Source organism: Coturnix japonica, chromosome 1 (genome assembly GCF_001577835.2).
Source record: "Coturnix japonica isolate 7356 chromosome 1, Coturnix japonica 2.1, whole genome shotgun sequence".
Taxonomy (NCBI): domain Eukaryota; kingdom Metazoa; phylum Chordata; class Aves; order Galliformes; family Phasianidae; genus Coturnix; species Coturnix japonica.
The window spans coordinates 32,132,002-32,153,923 of NC_029516.1; the positions used below are offsets into that span (position 1 = coordinate 32,132,002).

Genomic DNA, 21,922 nt, shown 5'->3' on the forward strand with positions numbered 1-21,922 from the left:
TTTAAGTAATAGACTTTGGCCTCACCCTCTTGTGTACTGTATTTTGTAATAGAAAATATTTTAAACTGTGCATATTATTATTACATTATGAAAGAGACATTCTGTTGATCTTCAAATGTAAGAAAATGAGGAATGCGTGTGCTTTTATAAATACAAGTGATTGCAAATTAGTGCAGGTGTCCTTTAAAAAGAAGTAATATACAAAGGACCGGGTGTTTTACAAGTGAAATACATTCCTATTTGGTAAACAGTTACATTTTTATGAAAATTACCAGCGCTGCTGACTTTCTAAACATAAGGCTGTATTGTCTTCCTGTATCATTGCGTTTCCTCATTCCCATTTTGCACAAGGATGGCTGGGTAAACTGTTCAAGAAATGGCTTTGAAATACAGCATGGGAGCTTGTCTGAGTTGGGATGCAGAATTGCACTGCAAAATGTAAGGAAATGGATGTCTCTCAGAATGCCCAACTCCAAAGGGTGTTATACGTGTATATAGTAAGCAGTTTCCTGATTCCAGCAGGCCAAAGAGTCTGCTGAATATTGCGTTGCCGGAGACCTGTATTTCTCAACAAGGTAAGATGGTATCCTAGCAACTGTGGATTTTAATACATTTTCAGCAGGAGTACTTAGTTAATCTCTACCTTTCATCATTTTTAGATGTTATACTTGAAATATTGCATAACTTTTAGCTTTCATGGGTTCCTTTTTTTCAGCCTTTAGGAGACTGTTAAGCAATTTGCTGTCCAACTTTTGTGTTGGTCTTAACTGCAATAGTAGTTTACCTTGTATTGAAGAAATAAAGACCATTTTTATATTTAAAAAAAAACCTTTTGTCTGTCTTCATTTCGAGTTGTCTGATATCCTTGTAGTGCTCATTATGTCGGGTCTGTTAGGTATTCAGACATCAGAACTTAAGGTGAGCTCAGTGGAGTTACAGCTGTGGGTTCAATGCTGTTATTTCTGAAACCAGAGATGATTTTGTTCAGGCTAGCCATTGTCTTCATCTGCTCGTCAGACACTTTCTGCAGAGTTTAAGGTTAGTCAGAAGCACGTACATTTATTGATATTCTTTTAAAGTCCCTATCAGGTTAAAAAAACACCTTATCGGTTTTTTTATTTTATTTTATTTTTCATTTGGAAATGTATTGTTTCCTAGACTTCATAGCTTCTGATTCTGAAATACAGTCCGATGGGCATGGAAAAAGCACAGCACTCTTCATCTTGTTTAAACCTCATTTTGGAATGAATGAAGTTAAGCAAGGGCACAGGTTCATGAAATAGAGGCAACACACTCAGGAGAAAGTGAACCTGGGTTTCTTTGGCTAGTGTTCTAAATTTGTTGTGAGGAAAGTAACACCCACTTCCTTGAAAGGGCTCCAGCTTTAACGCTTCCAAATTGAAGGTGGCGGGTAACTTGGCCACTTTTATTTACTGCATTATGTCTCAGTTTCACAGTTAACCTGGCTTCTCCGCTATTGGATCATGGACCATAGCCTGGCTTCAGAGGTCACGCGAAGGTTGGGATGGGTGGAAGGAGTGCTGAGCTGTGGTTGGGGGGCTGCGGGGGCTCCAAGCTGAGTTTGGGGTGGGGAGCACAGGGAAAAGTGTTGGTAACTATTTTGAAGTACCATGTTGCAAACATCTCGTCCACGAATACGTAGGGTGTGTACTCTGGAAGATAACAGTGTGGGTTCAGTAACGCATGGATGAATTCACAGTGGAAGCATTCAAGGATAGGTCATCTAACGACGCCAGATCATCGAGCTCTGACTGGAAGCGGTATCAGAAGAATGAGGAAGGTAAGCAGTTTGAGTGTTTTCCCTCCACGTAAAGTAGCCTGGGAAAGTAGCACCCCTTGAGCAGAGACAAGGAAATAATTCAGCAGCACGTGCTAGGAGAACTTCTCCTTGCTGAATTCTACTTGCAAGAACCTTGCTGCCTGGCTTTTGGTGTCTTCTGCAGCACCCGCTACAGATTGCAAGGCCCAGAGCCTGTGGTGAGCTGGAGGGAAAAATTCTGCTCAAGTCCAGGCTTCAGCAGGTCGTTTTTCCTTGCTTCTTCCCCCATCACTGTGCAGCAGAGTGGAAGTGATGCACAGTGATGACCCTGTCTGCTACCTGTTGCTGCAGGCAGACTGGCCTCAGTAAAAGAGAGCTAACTCTATACACATGCCATAGCCTGAAGGTAAAATGGGTTTTAGAAGATAAGACAACACAAAGGCAAAACTGCCTGCCCCATGAGAATTAAAGCAGTTTCTGAGCACAGTTTGTACTGACTGAGCCAACAACATTGGTAGGGTTTCTCAGGGTAGTGGGATCAGATTGGGATTTGTATGGGTTAGTGGGGAAATGTAAGGCAGTCACTTCGTGGGCTCTTGAGCTGCAGTCAAAAGGACTCTTCCAGACTGCAGGAACTGGTTCTGTGTGGTTGCACTTGAGTTCTTGTGCAGATGTTCTGCTGCAGGCCTTGCAGCGTAGGCAGTGGGACAGCACAAGTCCCCACAGTATCTGTGCAGAGAAGGAAATGGTCCCTTCTACTGAACTAGTTCCACCCGGTCCCGCTGAGTGCTCTACTGGGCTTCATTTCTTTGCCAGCAGAGGAATGTTAGTGGTCTGGGAAAGGTTTTATGTTTTAATATTCATCTCCAAGTGGAATTGAAAGCAATGTAAGCACTACTTGGGAGAGCGGAACTTGAGCAGGTAATGGGAAGTGAAGTTTCTTGGCCCCTGTTCTATTTCGGGAAGGGAGAAATACTCCATTTGAAAGTATTTTTAGTAGAGATGCAGTCTGCACACATAGCACTTGTGGCAGAGTCTGAGAAATGAGGCGTTACTTTCAGAGCAGCGCTGACACTTGGAAGGAAGGAGAGCCTCCAGGTGCTCAGCCCCACAGAGCACTGTAGGAAAGGCGCAGATGCTCCCAGGTGGTGTGATAGGCCCCTCTTGCCACCTAGAGGCATGAAGCTTCTCTGTTTACTGTGTTTGCATGTTTGACTGATGAGGCCTCAGATAGATGAGCTCTGTTGTTACACATCTGATGCACTTGCTTGTCCCTCTCCATCCACATCCATGCATTTGTCGCTCATCCCTTATCTGTGTCTTCTACTCTTCGAGTGAATGCTCTTAGAGTGAAAGAACCCAGGGAAAGAAAGTGTTGGCTGCAGTTAGTTCTGTGATGAACGCACCTCTGAATAATGGCCAGAGGTGGGTGGGGTTTCTCTGAGGAACAGGCAGCATTTGCCTCTGGAAGCAAGGAGCTCTGCAGACTTGCAGTTATATCACAGCTGATGTTGAAACTGGTGCTTAGAACAGACTCCTTGGGTTCCCGGGTACTCCTTTTCCCTCTTGGCAGCCGGTTTATTTCTGGTAGAAAGGCAGCCACCCTCACTGCAGGCTGGGCCCCGCTTAGAAAGGATGTGGCTCTGCCTGGGTGTGTTACAGCTCTGCCCCGGTGAAAGGGGATTAAAATGGGGACCATTCATCCCAAACAGGATCCTTATTCATGGATCAAGCTGTAAGGGACTTGAGCTCCAACCTCACAGTGTTAATTGGAGTACGAATGTAATTAAAACTGCATTCTTGCATTCCTAAGTCATTTAGCCTGGACTCTTTGCAGCACGTAGGGCCACAGCTCCCACTTTCTCCAAGACCACTGGTGCAGGAGTAGTGAAAACAGGGACCGATTCAGAACAACCAATGGAGTGTTGCAGAAGAACCCGATGGAAAGAATGTATAAATTGTGTGGCGGGTATTTTTTTAAAATACATAAACTCCTTTGAATGAAAAGGGTCAGAGAAGGTCGGTGTTTTATTAGCAGCCATAAAAACAGATGACTGAGTGCCATTTTTGCTCTGCAAGAAAAGCTATTTTGAGCTCCGTGTAAGTATAAATTCTCTGTAACGGCTGACGCTCTCTGCTGGCTGCCTGCCATCTCAGCTGGAGCGCAGCACCGCTTTCCTGGTGTTTCCCTCGCAGCGGTAACGGGACAACGCTGCAGGCAAAAAGTATTTCTGTTCCTGTCATGTGGGATCCCTACTGCGCCCTCCTGATTTTACGTTACCCCCCCACTGTTCCATTCAGTGACTTGAGACAACAACAAAAAAGGATTTGGAAATAAAACACATCTATGCCATCACCTCCTCCAGCATTTTGGTTTTTAATGATGCCAATAGCTGGCTTAGATTTTGAACTGAGAGGGGCTTGGGTGTATTACTGAAGAACAAAGCAAAGCATATATAAACTCAAGTCTTTTATTTAGAAAACTGGCAAGCTGTCAAAAACAAAAAGGCCTCACCACCAAGTTAAATGAATAGTGTGCTATAACCAGCAGGGCCAGCACGAGGGATGGTGGCTTTGTGCGACCTCCAGCTGTGCTTAACATGCAGGGGCAGCCACCTCTTCCCCACTCCAGTTGGTCCTGTAAGATGACAAGAAGAATAAAAATGTCCCCATCTCTTTTTAACTTGAAAAAGTTGGCAAATTTAATACCACAATTCTGGACTGAATATGTAGCAGTTCTTGGTTTCTTGTATATCCACACTTATTTCAGCACTTGCATCTCCTATCGCTCCTGTCTCAGGATAAGAGCTGCCAGTCTCCAGGTAACCCCCAGCCCTGTCCTCTACTGCAGCAGTGAGCCCACATAACACAGTCTGGCTCCAACAACCCCGTCATCTCATGATGCAGATCATTTTCCTTCTGCTTTTGTTCTTGTGGTCGTTTTCCTCCATTCCTGGCGCTGTGTCACAACCTGCTTGTGACTCTGAAAGCAATTTTGGAAACAACAGCACTTGGTGCAATTTCCTTTATTTCAGACTGTCTGCAGCATGTGTTTGGTGACAGTTTTCCTAGTTATGCCACTTCTTTTTTCCTTTTCATTCTTCTAAGCGCATCTCCATGCTGGTAATGCCAGCCAAGCCTATGAACGTTCAAACAGTGAGTCCAGGATACTGTTGGCTTTTCAGGCTCCCAGAGCCCCTCACTGATTTGTGTCAAGCTTTTCATCCACCAGAACTGGTTAATAATCCTGGTTAATACTTCTGCCCTCACTTATATAAGCTTGTTTCAGGAGACTTCTATTCTTTAGGACAGATTGTGTTATACCTACTGTTCTGTTGATGCACTCTGGAACAGGATTTTCAGCAAAGAATGTCCAGCTGAAAGCTTCCTGCCATTAGATATTCTCACCAGTTCTTATTGTTTGAGGTGAGCCATAAATTACTAGGACTTCATCACTGAGAAGTTTATGCATTTTACTACTTCTATTATGTACTTACTTGGACATAACACTGACACGGATATATTTCACTGGGATTTCCACAGCGTCTCTGTGTCCTTCACATTGTTTCACTGTCATGCTTCTGATATAATCTTAGCAATCAGTCCAGCTGCCCACCACAAGAAGAGAGATTCCTTTTTTATTACTTCTCTTCAGCCAATAAACAAGATGTGAGAAGCCCAAACAGGAACTTGTGGGGCAGGCTGACATCAAGGGGTTGTGAAGGACAGCTGAAGGGTTGTGTAGCTCAATAGAATTAGGAAATAATAACACTGTGTCAGACAGTGTTGCCTGATTTGTACAGGCACGTCCTAAGCTAGAGATGCTGTTTTCCAAGGCCACCTTGCAGTCCTTGGTTTGTAAAATAAGTCATAGGTAACTTTCCTAGTGAATTGCATGGAGAATCATGATGGCAGTTCTTGCTATTTACTGTGGCAAGATGCTAAAGTAGGAGACAGCAAAGTAAGACTTGCTGCTCTAGGTGCTCTGCCATGCAGGCAGCGATGGCACTCGCACACCAAGATGAGGGATGCTCCCAGCTGATGGACCCTGGGGCAGTAACAGTGGGTCTCATGCTGTCTGCTCATTAGCATCACCTCGGCCTTCACCGGCCCATCAGAAGGATCCTCCCAAGCTGAGGAAAGTAGTTTATCTTCTGCATATCATCAAACCTTTGGCCTGACTGACGCCTCCCAGATGCTTAAATGTGGTCACAGACATCTTTATTTTTCTTTGATTTCAAGTCAAAACTGCTGGACTGTGAGGGAAAATGTACCCCCAGCTCCAAGGCCAGATCTTCCTTTAATGATCATGCGTGCTACTTAGAAGGGTGTGTGTGTGTGAATGTACAATTGCCTTTGCTATTTTTTCTTTTTCATGCTGTCAGGAACATTTTGAATAACAGAGAAAAAGAACAGAGCTCTTCTCGGCATGGGACAAGTTGTCAGACTTGCAAAATAAAGGATGCGGTCCCAAATGTTCATCATCTGAAGGAGGATCAGAAACTGCGTATACAGTTTTAGGCTTCTTTGAATGAAGCTTTTGAAAGCTGTTCCTGGCCGAGGCACTACTAGTTGGTACCATCAGAAACGGGACCAAATGTCTTTTAAGGTGCAGCAGGAGGAAACACCTTGCACTTTATGAAAGTGATTAACCACAGTCCCTGAAGAAATCCAGCTCCTGTTTGAGCTGGTACTGCACAACACTACGGAGTCTGCTGAAACAACAGCACATCTCTATAGGACTTCCAGGAAGGATCTTCTTCTTAAGCTTCTTAATTATGGTACATCTGCAGTTGGCAGATGACTACTGGAAGGAGAATGAGGAACTAGCTGGGAATATTTCTGTTTGACCAAGATGAAGTCGCCCTTTTCTTTACTGGCATTTAGAAATAATCATTGTGAATTGCAAAGCAGGAGTTTGCTGAGATTTTCATTTCTTCCCTGTTGGTGACAGTGCAGTTCTGGCTATGAAAGGCTGCTTACAAGAAGGATAAAAATAATAGGGATAATAAATCCAAGTCTGAAGACAACGAGGTTTTAGCTGCATTTGTCATGAAGAAATGGAGACCTTTGCTGGATAGCTGTGGTATTCACATGCCTTTTTGCTCAGTTACTTATCAACCCCAGCAGAGATCAAATAAGAACTCAGGTCTCTCAGGCTATTGGCATACAGCTGTGGTTTTAGCTCAGCTCAGGTAGAAACTGAGGATCACAGCTCAGTGCAGTCCTAGAGAACAGAAGGGAGTCTTCTCTTAGGACCTTTATTCACAGGGCCTCAAGGTCATTGACATTGGTCAGAAAACTTTCCATTCTGGCCACAGTTCAGGTGAGACAATCTTGTAATATTCTCTCAGCTGTACAGCAATCCCAGTTTGTACAGTTCTGGCACTTCTTGGGTCAGGCCGTGATCCAAGGAGCAGGAGTTCCAGGTATGGTCAAGGAGTGCCTGACCGTCCCAACTCACTGCACTCAAACAAAGGCAAAACCACAACAGTGGCTTTTGTTGAAATTGCACCAGTGCTGGACTGACCACGAGGCAATGTTAATCCTCAAAAAGTGCAATTTGCAGCCATCAAATTGAACTAACTGATACTATAACGCAATCAGTACCATCAAGTGGTTTGGCTTGGGAGATGGAGGGGCTGTAAAGGAGCAGCTGTGCCAGCACCTCTCTTCTCTCTCTGTGAAGAACTTTCCCATGATATCCAATCTAAGCCTTCCCGCCTTGAGGTTAAATCCAATCCCCCTCGTCCTATCACTGTCTACTCTTATAAAAGGTTGATTCTCCTCCCTTTTATAATCCCCTTTTAAATACTTCAAGGCTGCAGTGAGGTCTCCTTGCAGCCTTCTTCTCTTCTCCAAGCTGAACAAGCCCAGCTCCCTCAGCCCATCTTTACAGAAGAGATGCTCCAGCCCTCTGATCATCTCTGTTGCCCTCCTCTGGACCCTCTCCAGCAGCTCTATGTTTTTCCATTACTGGGGGCTCCAGGCCTGCACACAGTACTCCAGATGGGGCCTCAAAAGGGCAGAGTAAAAAGGGACAATCACCTTCCTCGCCCTGCTGGCCTCCCCTCTTCTGATGGAGTCCAGGATACCACTGGCTTTCTGAGCTGCAGCTTCTCCTTATTAGTTCCACTTTCAAAACAGGAACAATAGGTGCTGAAGACCAGTGCAGAGAGTTTTTCACACTTCTTCATTTCGGTAGATCTTAGATGAGGAATGTTGAAGTTGTGCTTCTGCATGTGCTTCTTCCTCCCCAAACACAGTGGTTGACACCTCACCCCACCTGCCACTGAATGGCTCCGCAGCCCCCTGCACTCAGAGCCCTGATGAACCCAGCACTGACTGCTTCAGACGCTGTGTAATAGCACAGCATGGCCAAGTTGCACCTATTAGTAACACACAAACGATGTGTTGCATCCTCCAGCACTTGAGAAGAAGAGCCAAATTTGCATTGCCAGGAAATGGTTTAGTGATTCTGCCAATTAAAACTTGTTTATTTATCTATCTCCTATGGATATTTTTATTACATTGTTAGTACTGATACATCGATGATGAACATTGTCTATGCAGTAAAACTGGGACTGTTGATATTGCAACAGACTATAAAATTCCTCTGTGGCTTAGCCAGTGTGATACCTCCCACATTGTATAGGAAATTTGGCAAGTTTAGAGCAATGTTTTAAGTGTTGGGAGATTTCTGTATACTCAAGAGGGTGTTTTTGACAGGCGTAGAACAGAGAAATTAAAAGGGGGTGGGAGGAAGTTAAAAGAAGAGGCAGGTGCAAGAGAGCCTGCAGTCCCGCTGTGTGTGCGACACTGGCAACATGAGGTCTTTGCTAGTCTTGGTGCTTTGCTTTCTGCCCCTGGCTGCTCTGGGGAAGGTCTATGGACGATGTGAGCTGGCAGCAGCTATGAAACGTCATGGACTTGATAAATACAAGGGATACAGCCTGGGAAACTGTAAGTCTGAACTCTCATGATTTCCACGGAGCACACGGGTGGGAATTTCCATCTAACAAGCTTCTTTAAAGTGAACAGGTCTGCGTGATATTGGAATTCAGATATTTAGAATCCATCGGGTTAGTCCATCTCTGCTTGCACAGAGTGCAGGTATTTTCTACAGATTTCCCCTTTACCGGTTCTTTTCCTATCGTTCTTCCTCAGCTGAACAGAGATGCTGTCACTGGAAACGTTTCCCAGAAGCAGCCTGTCCCATCCTACCTCCTCACATCCTAAGTGCTCTGGTTTTACTTGCTTTAATCCCTTCCTTTGCAGATGCCCCCAGGGCTGTGGAGCAAGCAGGAACCACGCTGGGCAGAGACACTGGTGTCAGGCTGGCTTGGTGGGGATTGCTACAAGGAGTAATGGGGGGAGAAGAGAGTGTGATAACATGGGAATGGACAGCCAGAAAGAAAGCGGGCTGAGAGGGGATCCTGGAGATGAGGAGTGAGGGGCCACTTGAAAGCTTCTTTCCTCTGGTGGGAACTGACAACAGATTATTGTTTCCTTTGAGGGAAGCACGCATGCATTCTGTTTCCAGATCTGGAGAGCAATTCATGTCATGTTCACAGCTGAAACATGAACCACTGTCCCCATCCTTCCTCCTTCCTGCTGACCTGACACAGATGCAGGAGCACACAAACAGGGTTTTTTGTTTTCTTTTCCTTTGGAATGGAACTTTGACAGGGGTGTGTGCTGCAAAATTCGAGAGTAACTTCAACACACAGGCTACAAACCGTAACACCGATGGAAGCACCGACTACGGAATCCTACAGATCAACAGCCGCTGGTGGTGCAACGATGGCAGGACCCCAGGCTCCAGGAACCTGTGCAATATCCCATGCTCAGGTGAGCTCGGTTTCTCAAGGCAATAAATGCCCTTCCATAATCCATCTGCAAGCAGGCGAGCAAAGGTTGGTTACAACCCCATCTTTAGAACAAAGCAGAACAAAATTCAGTGTTGCCAGCAGGAGCAGAGAGGTGACTGTCTCCCTGTACTCTGCACTGGTGAGGCCGCATCTCAAGTACCGTGTCCAGTTTTGGGCCCCTCACTGCAAGAAAGACATTGAGACCCTGGAACATGTCCAAAGGAGGGCAACAAAGCTGGTAAGGGGTCTGGAGCACAGGCCGTATGAGGAGAGGCTGAGGGAGCTGGGATTGTTCAGCCTGGAGGAGGCTCAGGGGAGACCTTATTGCTCTCTATAACTTCCTGAAGGGAGGTTGTAGTGAGCTGGGGGTCAGCCTCTTCTCTCGTGTCATTAGTGATAGGACTAGAGGGAATGGTTTCAAGCTGCGGCAGGGGAGATTCAGGCTGGATATTAGGAAATATTACTTCTCAGAAAGGGTGGTCAGGCACTGGAATGCACTGCGCAGGGAGGTGTCACCGACCCTGGGGGTGTTCAAGGAGCGACTGGATGTTGTACTGAGGGACATGGTTTAGTGGGAGCTGTTGGTAATAGGTGAACGGTTGGACTGGATGATCTTTTAGGTCTTTTCCAACCTTGGTGATTCTGTGAAAATTCAAACTCTTCTCATTAACAAAAAGGAGATCTGCACCGCAGCCATGCACACGTGAGAGGAAAATGTTTCTTAATGGCGGGAACTGCGGCCCCCTGTCTAATCACCTGAATGTTTCTAGAGAAAAGAGGTTTCAGAGAAGCCATTTATTAATTAGGAGCATCATTAACCTCTGGAAAATCCTCTTAGAAGGTTGTAAAAGTTTGACCCTTGCAAAACCTTGTCCCAAATGCCACTTTCCCATCCCACTGGCGCAGGGGAGGAGAGGTGAACAGATCCACAAATCGCCCTGTTAGATTAAGGTGAAGAGACACCCAAACTCTGTACGTAAGAAGAAAAACCATCATTTTTTAATAGATTTCTATGAAGCAGTCATCCTATATGCATGGGCTCAACACAGTATCACAGTATCATAGTCTGGTGCGGGTTGGAAGGGACCTTAGAGACCATGGATTCCAACCCCCGGGATTCGAGCCTCCTGTGTAGCAGAGCGGCACTTCTACCACTCGCACCACACAGAATCACAGAATTGTAGGGGTTGGAAGGGACCTCTAGAGATCATCGAGTCCAACCCCCACACGGACACGCACCGTCTGTCTGTAGCCGATCAAAGTACACAACACAAAATAACATGTCCCGCTCTTCCTTTCCCCAGCGCTGCTGAGCTCGGACATAACAGCGAGCGTGAACTGCGCCAAGAAGATCGTCAGCGATGTGCACGGCATGAACGCCTGGTAGGTTGGGCTCCGGGCGGTGGTTCCTTGCGGATCCCGCAGTGCTGCCGCCCCTCACGGCTCCATCTCCCTCCTCCTTCCCAGGGTCGCCTGGCGCAACCGCTGCAAAGGCACCGACGTGAACGCGTGGATCCGCGGCTGCCGGCTGTGAGGAGGAGCCGCAGCGCCCATCCCGCCCGCTTTGCCGGCGCGGCAATACCCGCCCGGCGCTTCTAAACGCAACCCCTCATTAAAAACACCGTCCGCAAACGCTTTCCTGTCCTTCAGCGCCTCTTTCCGCCAACGGGGAAAGGAGGGGAAGGAGGGGCGGGGATGGGATGGGATGGGGTGGGATGGGCGGAGCTGGCGGCCAACCGGGCCCCGTGACGGCTTCGTCCCGCCCTGGTGACGCGGTGAAGGCGCCGTGGCCGTGGGGCTGAGCTTGGCGCGGGGCCGGGCCGGGAGCTGAGCGTGGCGGGGCTGCGGGCGGCGTCCCCTTGGGTGCAATATGTTCAAGAGAATGGCTGAGTTCGGGCCTGACTCCGGGGGCAGGGTGAAGGTGCGGAGCGGGCGGAGGGACGGGGCGGGCGCGGGGCCGAACGGCGGCTCGCCGGGGCCTCTGCCGGCCCGCCCGGCTCGGGCCGCAGCGGCGCTTATACGGGCGCGCTTCTCGCCGCTGCCACTTCTCTTGTCTCCCGCATAAGGGCGTCACCATCGTGAAGCCGGTCGTGTACGGGAACGTGGCGCGGTACTTCGGTAAGAAGCGGGAGGAGGACGGGCACACGCACCAGTGGACGGTGTACGTCAAACCCTACAGGAACGAGGTACGGCCCGAGCGCGGCGGACCCCGCTCGAAGCGACTTTACCGCGGGACTCAGCGAGCTGCTCTGTGTCCTAGGACATGTCCGCCTATGTGAAGAAGATCCAGTTCAAGCTGCACGAAAGCTACGGGAATCCGCTCCGAGGTGGGTGTTGTGTCGGGCCGGCTGCTCCGCTCGGTCCCACTGAGGCTCATCATCGCCTTCGTCTCTATTTCGTGCTGCAGTGGTCACCAAACCGCCCTACGAGATCACCGAGACGGGATGGGGAGAATTCGAAATCATCATCAAGATATTCTTCATTGACCCAAACGAGAGACCTGTAAGTACACTGAGCCTGTAAGTACACTGAGCCTGTAAGTACGCTGAGCCTGAAAGTACGCTGAGCTGCTGGTTGTGCTGCTGCCATGGAGCTGATAGAGCTCTCCTTCCCAGGAGATGTGCTCTGTATTCATTCAGTTGGTGCCCGTGGTTGTCCTGCAGGACGAGGCTTTTGGGTGGGCTTTGTCTGCACTTGGCTTCTCTGGGCACTTAGTACGGGAGCATGCTGTGCTCTACCTCAACTACAGCAATGATGAGGCTGTGGAAACCACTCTCAAACTGATTCATTGGCAGAATGGCTCTGGATAAATCTTCTCCTCTGTTTGGAAATGCTTTAGAGAATGTCTTTGTGGTGGTTGTTATGCATCTGTTCTAAAGCACCTGCCCAGACAGCTTAAAGGCATCAAACAGCATTTATAACAGGCGTGTTTAACAACGAATACTGAATTTAAGTAACTCTGCTGATGTTGTATGGTGTTTATTTTCACATTCCTAAAAGCATTTAAAATCCTATGCGGTTGTTCAGTAAGAACAGCTGCTACTGTTTTCTATCTAGGAGATAAGTGTCGTTTCCCTATGGTTGTCAAGCTGATACAACTCTGTCTTTGTATCCAGGTAACCCTGTATCACTTGCTGAAGCTTTTTCAGTCTGACACCAATGCGATCCTGGGGAAGAAAACTGTAGTTTCTGAATTCTATGATGAAATGGTATGAAAAGTTTAATGTAAACCAAGCCTGACTTTGTTTAGAAAAGTATTAACGGTGCTGTGTATTTGGGTCCTTCCTTAGATATTTCAAGATCCTACTGCCATGATGCAGCAGCTGTTAACGACGTCCCGGCAGCTGACACTTGGTGCTTACAAGCATGAAACGGAGTGTGAGTGCAAAATGGGAATGTCTTCAATGACTGTCACTTACTGCTGATGTTTTGTGTGGGATGTGATCGTGCAGTGAGTTTGGCTGGGTGGATTTTGAATAGCTCGGTATTAGCAGTGACTACGTGATCACAGAAACACAGAGTGCTTGGGTTGGAAGGGACCTCAAGGATCATGAATCTTCAGCCTCCCCAACACAGACAGGGCCACCAACCTCCCCGTGTGATACTAGACCAGGCTGCCCAGGGCCCCATCCAACCTGGCCTTGAACACCTCCAGGGACGGGACATGATTGATGCCTGGCTTATCGTATTTGAAATGAAGCTGAATAAATGCAGGCTGCTTTATCTGAGATAGCTTAGTTCATTTTATGAAGGGGTGAACTGCACGCAAGGATTATCCTTCCTCGCTGAGTTGCAATGAAATGTGTGGGATCTGGAGGGATCCACGACTGAGGGAGATTTGATCACTATCTATCTCCCATCTCTTTTCCTTTAACCGGTTGAGATTCTTTTTTCACCTAATATTTAATTTTTTGAGTTTTGCTCTTTTCCTTCATCGTAGTCTTTGTTTTTCACTCTGGCAGGTGATGTTGTGAATTACGCCGTTTCAACCACAAAACTCCTCATCAAACAAGCTTTTCTTCTTCCATATTTCCATTTTTTCCCCCACTTACCATTTTTACTACTGTTGTTGAGTCCATAAGGCTAGAAGTAGTTGTTTTGTATGTCTTCAGGACGTGTGCTTTCCATATCACTGCCACGTGTATGAAGAAAAGTTGATATTTGAAAGGTGACTCATATTTCTTTTCCTTCCTTGCCATCACAGTTGCAGATCTTGAAGTAAAAACCAGGGAAAAGCTGGAAGCCGCCAAGAAGAAAACCAGTTTTGAAATTGCTGAGCTTAAAGAAAGGTTAAAAGCAAGTCGTGAAACCATCAACTGCTTAAAGAGTGAAATTAGGAAACTTGAAGAGGATGATCAGTCTAAAGATATGTGATGAGTGTTGACTGGGTAAGGGGCCTATAACAAGAATGGATGGACTTCAGTCATGGAGTTGTATGCGTTCTCTCCAGTTCTGTGTCAGAGACCGGATGAATTTCATTTGCAAATCACTGCAGAGTGTGACGAGTGACTTTTTATTCATGGGAGAAAACAAGAATGAATGTATCCTCGCTTTATAGTTAAAATCTGTCGCTGTGTTCTGGTTTATTTCAAGGAGGAGGGATTGTAAAGACTTAAAGGCCAGACAGCTGCTTGTATTGACTGCATTTGGGTGGTGTGGGAACTGTGTCAGTTTACAGAATGCCACTGTTCACTGGTTTCATTTTGTTTTTTACTTTTTCTACTGCAACTTGAAGGTTTTAAAAGTTGGAAATAAAACATGCAGGTTTTTTCATATTTCTTTGTCTCTGTCCAGTTTGGGCTTCAAGTATCACTGTTAATAGCAAGTCCCAATTTAAGTCAGGGGTTGAAATGGAATGGTATTCAAGATGCTTAAGTCTGTTAGCAGCAGAACAAAAAAAGCTTCATAAAATCAGGAAAATAGCATTTTTAAGAACTTCTTTATCAGCAGATAAGAGTTTTTAGCCCTGCATCTGCTTTCACTTATGCATTTGATGCCTTTATATTTGTGTGTTTGGATGCAGGAAGTGATTCTAGATATTCTGTTTAACACTTGTTCTCTGCTGTGCTTTGCCTTTCCCTGTGAAAAATCAGTGCACGGTCTTTGGCTCGTAAATCTCCCTGTTCTTTTGTAGCCTGATAGAGATGGCAGACCCTTGGGTTTATAAAGGCTTGGGCATCTTCTTTACTACTGCTTTGAGATTCTGTGTTGCAGTAACCTCTGCCAGAGAGGAGAAAAACCCCACAAACTTCATCCCCTTGTAAAGAAATCAACAAAGCACTGGTTTGAAACAATTGATAATTATTAGCATTTAACGTGGCTTGTAAAGATTCTGAACTGAAATAGTTGTGACAAAATGAGCTGGGTATGGAGTCTTCATTAAGAAGAATAGCTGTTAAAATCGGGAGTGTTTCATCAAGGAGAATGGGGCAGCTTGCACCAGTGGTGCCCACAAAGTTCTTTCCTGGTGCTGCAGACCAGTTTTTCTGGCATTCAAGCTGCCATTGCTGCTGACCACAGAGAGCAACTACTTCTATCAGCCACAGGCAATTTGCTTGTATTCTTTTCCAAGCGATGTAGGTAAGTATAAATGCATTGGCTCCAAAGCACTTTGAGTAGACTTACTAAAAACATAAGCAAAAGACAAATTTGCTTTGCCTGAGTGCATAGGACATTTTTAATTCCAACCTGCTTTTTACTGGAGCCTGTCTTCTGAGGCTAGAACTGACTTGGACAAGTAGAGAAACCGGCAACCGAGCTCTTGCTATTGAAGGATCCTTGTTAACAAAGTTAATTGTCCTTTAAGGTACGGTTTATTCATTACATGTCCTCTTAAGCCGTAGTTGAAAAGGAAAGTGCTGCCTTTCAAACACCAGGTGGCAGCTCCGTGCAAAGTGCTCTCGCCAGCTTTTTAATTGCCGGGATTCTGGCATGTCTCTTCGGTGCTTTATATTTCTTTGCCAGGACTGTGTGACAATAGGAATGAAAAAGAACGTGGCAGGCCATCTCCTGGATCGCACATTTGGGTTGCAATAGCAAGCTCAGGACTGCCGCTCTTTCCACAAGTATTATCTTTTAAACCCAATTTCATAGTGTTAGTCGGCTTCCATCACTAACCATTGCTTAGTGAATACTCTGCACGAACGTTTTACTTACAGTTATGTTGGAAGTTTTGATGTTCCTGAATGCAGCAGGGAAGGGCAGATTAACTGTGGGAAAAGTAGATAAAGTGTGAGTATCAGGATGACAGAAAGTATAGAAATGGTGAGAAATTGTTATAGAAGCATCTTGTTATAACTAACCGGGATTTGTTGAAATGTTCAGTTAGGCTCCATTCATGGTATTTCTGTTTAAAAACAGTAAAAGGTGAGAGGTGAAATCGTGATTTTTCAGATGGAACGCTGCCTTCCCATGCACCTGACCGACTTCCAGAGGAAAACCCTCTTGAAAGCCGAGAGATTAAGCCACCAAAAGAACTCATTTGCATTGGAATATGTAGTGTTTACCCTCTTCCTCCCTGATAATTGCTATACTGTATAGGGTGCTTACACGTTAAATGAGTGGCTGGCACTTTTTATTCTCACAGCTGTGAGGAATTCTGTCCTTTAGGACAGAAACAGTTTTAACCTGTTCCACTGGTAAGAACTCTACGTCTGGACACAGCGCTCCAGGTGAGGACAGATGGAACAGATGAGCAGGATCACCTCCCTTGACCTGCTGGCCATGCTTCTTTTGATACAGCCTAGAATAAGGTTGGCTTTCTGGGCTATAGGGAAGCGTCATTGATGAAGATGTTAAAGAGCACCGGTACCTACTTCTGATGGACACCACTTGTCACTGATCTCCATCCAGACACTGAGCCAGTGACAGACATGCTGTGGGCAATGTAAACATAGTGCAGAACAGCTCAGGTGTGCAGCCAACTACCAGGCCTCGGGCAGCAGGCTGCTCCTGGGACAGCAATTGATGCTCTGAGTATCTCCTCACTGCTCTGTCTGCTAGTCCTGCTTCCTGCTAGACTCATTCTACTGCATTTTGCAGTCAGGGATCTGTTTGCAACCTCAAACAGCTAATGTGATCGAGCTGTATTAATTAATTTGTGCTTCAAGTTCTGCTTACTTTTTATTAGCAAACAAGTGAGAAGTCCTAGTTCTTGTGCATTTGCTGAGGATAGAGAAGATACATTTCTAAGGCTGTGAATTCTTTCTAGTGTTGTTTTTCGGTTTTGTTTCATCAAGGATGAAAGGCAGGAACAAAGTCGTTACTGTAAAGATGATTAAATTACTTTATATGCGTTTGTGTTGCATTCTCGGAACAGATTGACACAGTGTGTGCGTTTATTTATGGAGAAAAGCTTTCATGGTTCATTGTCTAAAAAGTGAAACTTAATTAAAGTTTGTTTATAGTCTAATCTGATCCCATGCAGAACTGAGTGCTCACGGCGTCCTCTTTGTGCATTTGGGCAGCAAATGCTTCATACTTCACTAAGACGGTCTGACTTTGAGCTTGTGAAGTGGGTTTCATCCACACCTCTGGTAGATGGAGGTAATAAATCAGTAAATGGAGATGCCCCGTTTTCAGTCGAAAGGTCACTTATTTCAGTCATGTTTTATATGTCACGATAGGCAGACTTTACAGCATTCCTTTACAGGGATTAAGCTAAAGCTCTCAGAAACCTGGTAGCCACCTATGTATAAGTTTAAGGAAACACTGTTCTTCATTTGCCACCTAGCCATTCCTGCTGTGTGCCCTCGTGGACAGGCTGCCCAGGGAGGTTGTGGATGCCCCGTCCCTGGAGGTGTTCAAGGCCAGGTTGGATGGGGCCCTGGGCAACCTGATCTAGTAAACATGGAAGTTTGGTGGCCCTGCCAGGCAGGGGGTTGAAGCTTCATGATCCTTGAGGTCCCTTCCAGCCCAGGTCATTCTGTTATTCTGTGTATTTTGTATATTTGCCCACAGAGCTGCCCTTTGTAAGTTCCTCCTTCTTCCCCACTTCTGTGCTGCAGCTCCTTTGTCACTTGTCAAACAGTATAAAACAAAGACCTGTAAGACTGAAAGAACTTGATTTTGTTGCTGCTGTTAATCTCAGAGTTTGATCTGACACTATAGTCCACTAGCGTCAGCTTTACCTGAATCTTGAGATGGTTTGTGCAATAAATCCAAATACATTTTGTAGTCACTACATGTAAGTAGTGCTCTGTGCTTGGTTGGTAGCCACTGTACCTGTGTCACTCTGTGCAAAAGATGCCCAAACAAACCCAAACCCTGAGGCTGAACCTCCTCTAAAATGGCTCTGATACAAAACCAAAATTCACGAGTTTATGTCTTTTCTTTTTAGCAACAGTAACATTCTGCAGTCTGTATGTAATACTAAATCATTGTTATATCACTGTGTCAGACACTCACTTGCCATCATTACAGCTTTGGCTGGAATTTCTGCCTTTAAAAATACCACCAAGAAATAAATCAACTCGGTTACTTGGTGCGCTGTGATCTTTTCGCTATCCCACAGTCGTTCAGCTTCCCAAGGGCTGCCTGCAGCTCACTCCTGTTGGGCCAGAACTGCATCCAAACTAACTTCAGTGATTTAGTAATTGTGGAGCAGGACTGGATTTGAAATAACATTCTCATGATCAAAGGTTCTAAGAAGCTTTTGTAGTAATTGAAGAATAACAACTATATAAAATGTGTTTGCTTCTCATATTTAAATGAAGCATAAAGATAAAATGCATGAGCGCCTTATTAAACAAACTTACAGATATTGCATCTGATAAGATCAAAGCAATTGAGTGGGATTTTAATTTAGGCATTTGACTGACTTTGTCTTTAAAAAAAACAAAGTTTTTGAAGTAATGCTGGCTTTGTTCCATAGTATCTGAAAGGTTCGCTCAGTTGTGGATTGCTCCACTGGGAACAATTCCCTCCTCTGCTGCTCTATTATTATTTATAAAGCACCCTGAGAATGCTGCATGGTGCACATGCAAAGCATGCAGGCACGGTTCCAGGCCTGGAGACTGCAAGCTAAATGGTCAATATAGGATGGGTGGGGTAATAAATTGCACAGCTATGTTTGAGCTGTAAGTGGTGTCCTTCGGCTCTAAGGTTATCAGCTTCGCTCACTTTGATCTGAAGAAGCATTTAGTGCGGTTCAAATCCTTCTGGGGCAACAGAGTATGAGGGAGCTGAGGCTGTTCAGCCTGGGGAAGAGAAGGTTCTGGGGAGACCTGAGGGTAGCCTGTCAGTATCTAAAAGAGAGCTATAAGAAAGAAAGGGACAGACTCTTCAGTAGAGATTGTTGTGATAGAATGAGGGGAAATGGCTTCAGGCTAACAGAGGGGAGATTTAGATTGGATACAAGGACAAAGTTTTTCACAATAAGAGTGGTGAGGCACTGGACCATGTTGCCCACAGAGGTGGTAGATGCCCCATTCATGGATGCATTCAAAGTCATGCTGGGGGGGCCCTGAGCAACCTGATATAGCTGTAGGTGTTCCTGCTCATTGCAGGGGAGTTGGGCTTAGATGAACTTTAAATGCCCCTTCCAACTCAAAGAACTCTATGATTCTATTTCTTTAGGGCTCTTTAATTTAAAAGCAAGTCATTTTTTTCATGTCTCGTTAAAGCAAAAGCTGTTCTGTCATCCTGCTCTCCTCCTGCTACGAGGCAGCATGGATGAACAAACAGAAGGGCCGAGCATGTCCCTATAGCAGTTAGCTGGCCCCACCTGAGCCAGGCTACCCCGGGAACAATTCCATGGTCTCCATCCTCCAGGTTCTCCTGCACACATTTTTTTCTATATACAAGAATGATGCTGGTATATATTTTGATCCCGTTCCTGATTTGGCTTAAAATCTATGTTGTTATGAGTAATTGAAGGGAAATATAATTATTTCTGTTAAAATAGTTATTACTTAAAATACCATTAAATTACCAAGTCTACTTTTATTTCCCATGTTTCAAGCAATTACGTAGTTTGCTTATAGCAGCTTCATGTGCTAATTTTGGCAGTTCTAAACCTGAAAAATAATACAGTAGTTGAAAATGAGACACTGCACAAGAACCTTTACACCCTATTACCAATAATTCTGCTTTGCCATGCTTCATCCATTCTTGTTGTGTGCCTCCTCAGAGGTAGCATGCCCAGTGTTATCCTACAGGGGCTGGAGCAGTTGCTCTCATGGGACGGCCCATTGCCTTCACAAAGCAGTTTCTGCTCACACTGGTTTGGAGGTCCTCTCTTTCTTGAAGGAGCCTCCTCCTTACCCAGTGGGGATAAATAATGACATCGATATTTTTCTTCTCTTAGGACATCAGGCTCCGACCAGCAGCCTGGCAGTGATTTCAGAAATGGAGTTCTCCCTCAAGCAGGGTGGGACCCTTCAGCAGAAGGCCCAGTGGGATCCTCCACAGTCCTCCAGCTTTCTTCTGTCTCTCTCAATCCCAATGCTCAGCTCTCCACTCAATTCAAGTTGTGCTTTCAGAGAATGTGGGATGAAGGAGAGCAAAGCCTGGAGCACCAGTGCTCAGAACTGCTGATCTTGCACTTTCTCTGACCACTGCTTTCACTAACAAATTATGATGAAGAGGCAGGAAAGGAGAATAGCCCTGCCAGGGTGAGCTCGGATTCCCTCTGCGCATTTATTGCTGAGCAGGCAGAGCTGCTTGGGAAGGCAGAAGGAGAGCACATTTTGCTGGTTTTCAACCTGACAATTTGACTTCTTAGGAGAAGCTTTGATTTCTTGCATTTCTTCCCCACGCAAACCGCACGACGGCAGCGTGGGGCCAAGTTACTTCAATATTTACATCAAGATGAACTCAAACAAGTGGATATATCTGTTCTACACAGATAGGAAAAATACTGGATGGAAACAAACACGTTTAGATCTGATTTTGCTGCATCTCAGACATCTTAACAATCTCTGAGCATGAAAAATAATAACACAGCAGACCCAGAACCTGGAATGATTAGTCCATCCATATATGAAAAGCATCAAAAAGGTGCTCTAGGGGGTCAGATAAAAACCACTTTGTAAGACACTCTGTAACTGTAAGCTGATGACTAAATGCACACCAGAACAGCTGTGCTAGTAAGACTGTTTTCTCTCTGTTACAGATCCTCTGTGTTGCCATCCTACAGCAGAGACCTTCCACAAGTGCAATGCTCTTTCTGGACTAGCAGCCAGAGCAGGACATATGCTCTAAGGATGCAGACCCAGGGGGAAAAAAATATGTTATTTTTAACATTTTCTCTCTTATAATCACCATTCATATCTTAGAGCTCATGCTGTATAAAGACTGAGAAAGCCAATGATTGATTTAAATGAGCCTTAATTTTTTTTTTTTTTAACCAAAGGCAAAAACTCCACACACCGGTGCTTAATCATACTTTGCATCATGTACAAGCATGCAGCTTTCCATACAAATTCCATTAGGTGCTTAATCTGCTATTGCAAAAATACTTATTTGCATACAATCACACCCTGCTGTGGTTTTAAATGTTTTCTGAGAATACATTTTAAGACTATTATCTTAACCTCACTGCCTTTCTACCCACATATAGACTAGCAGACATGCAAACCCTACAGCTTAATTGCAGGCAGGCCTGAATAAAAATTAAGGTGCATTTGTTCTTTAAAGCTATAGACCTCAGCTTCTTCCATGACTGTTGCATGTGAATACACAGAGTTCAGCTGCAGAGCTGTAGCATGGTCTGCATCTTACACAGTAATGTTCTTATTAGAAGGGAAAGCAGTGATGGGCAGTTTGGAGTATTTTCGTCGTGTATATTGTTTGTTCATGCTATGCATGCCAGTTGCTGAACATAAACAGTCACAAAGAGCACAGGGCTATCTTATCACCCAAAAATCTTAACCTAGATGCTAAGAAGCACTAACCCTAGTTAGGGAAATGAAGATGAAGAACATCTTTTCACATGCCTTCTTGATCCAGAAGTGGAAAATGTGTGCTCGCACAAGTGCATTAAGTGCCATGGCAGCGCATGCTATGCCCTTCCCCCATCACTGTGTCTAACTAATGGTACACCAGAGTGCCTTATCCCCACTGTGTTCTTACGCTTTACATGGATCAGTTAACCTAGACCAAAAGTACTCTACTTCTATCCATGAACATAGGGTATGGAGTCACACAGCTGCTCAAAGCAGGGCTGGGCAGCAGGACAGACTGCTCAGGACCATGTCCGGCCAAGCTTGGAATATCTGCCAGAGTATCAGCTGCACAACTCTGGGCAACTTCTTCCAATACTTGACTACCT

The 21,922-nt window shown here is 45.4% G+C and overlaps 2 protein-coding genes across 2 annotated transcripts; both read left to right on the forward strand.

Moving 5' to 3' along the window:
* The first annotated feature begins 8,008 nt into the window (after positions 1-8,008).
* Positions 8,009-11,286, forward strand: LYZ (lysozyme). The gene is made up of 4 exons (XM_015856165.2): positions 8,009-8,743; positions 9,470-9,631; positions 10,956-11,034; positions 11,119-11,286. Exons 1-4 carry the CDS (start codon positions 8,608-8,610, stop codon positions 11,183-11,185), a joined length of 444 nt encoding a protein of 147 aa, XP_015711651.1. The 5' UTR covers positions 8,009-8,607; the 3' UTR covers positions 11,186-11,286.
* Positions 11,287-11,414: 128 nt separating this feature from the next.
* On the forward strand, positions 11,415-14,426 carry YEATS4 (YEATS domain containing 4). Its single transcript, XM_015856155.2, has 7 exons — positions 11,415-11,572; positions 11,718-11,837; positions 11,912-11,978; positions 12,059-12,153; positions 12,768-12,860; positions 12,942-13,029; positions 13,856-14,426. The coding sequence occupies exons 1-7, from the start codon at positions 11,522-11,524 to the stop codon at positions 14,023-14,025; spliced, it is 684 nt and encodes a 227-aa protein (XP_015711641.1). The 5' UTR covers positions 11,415-11,521; the 3' UTR covers positions 14,026-14,426.
* The last annotated feature ends 7,496 nt before the right edge of the window (positions 14,427-21,922 follow it).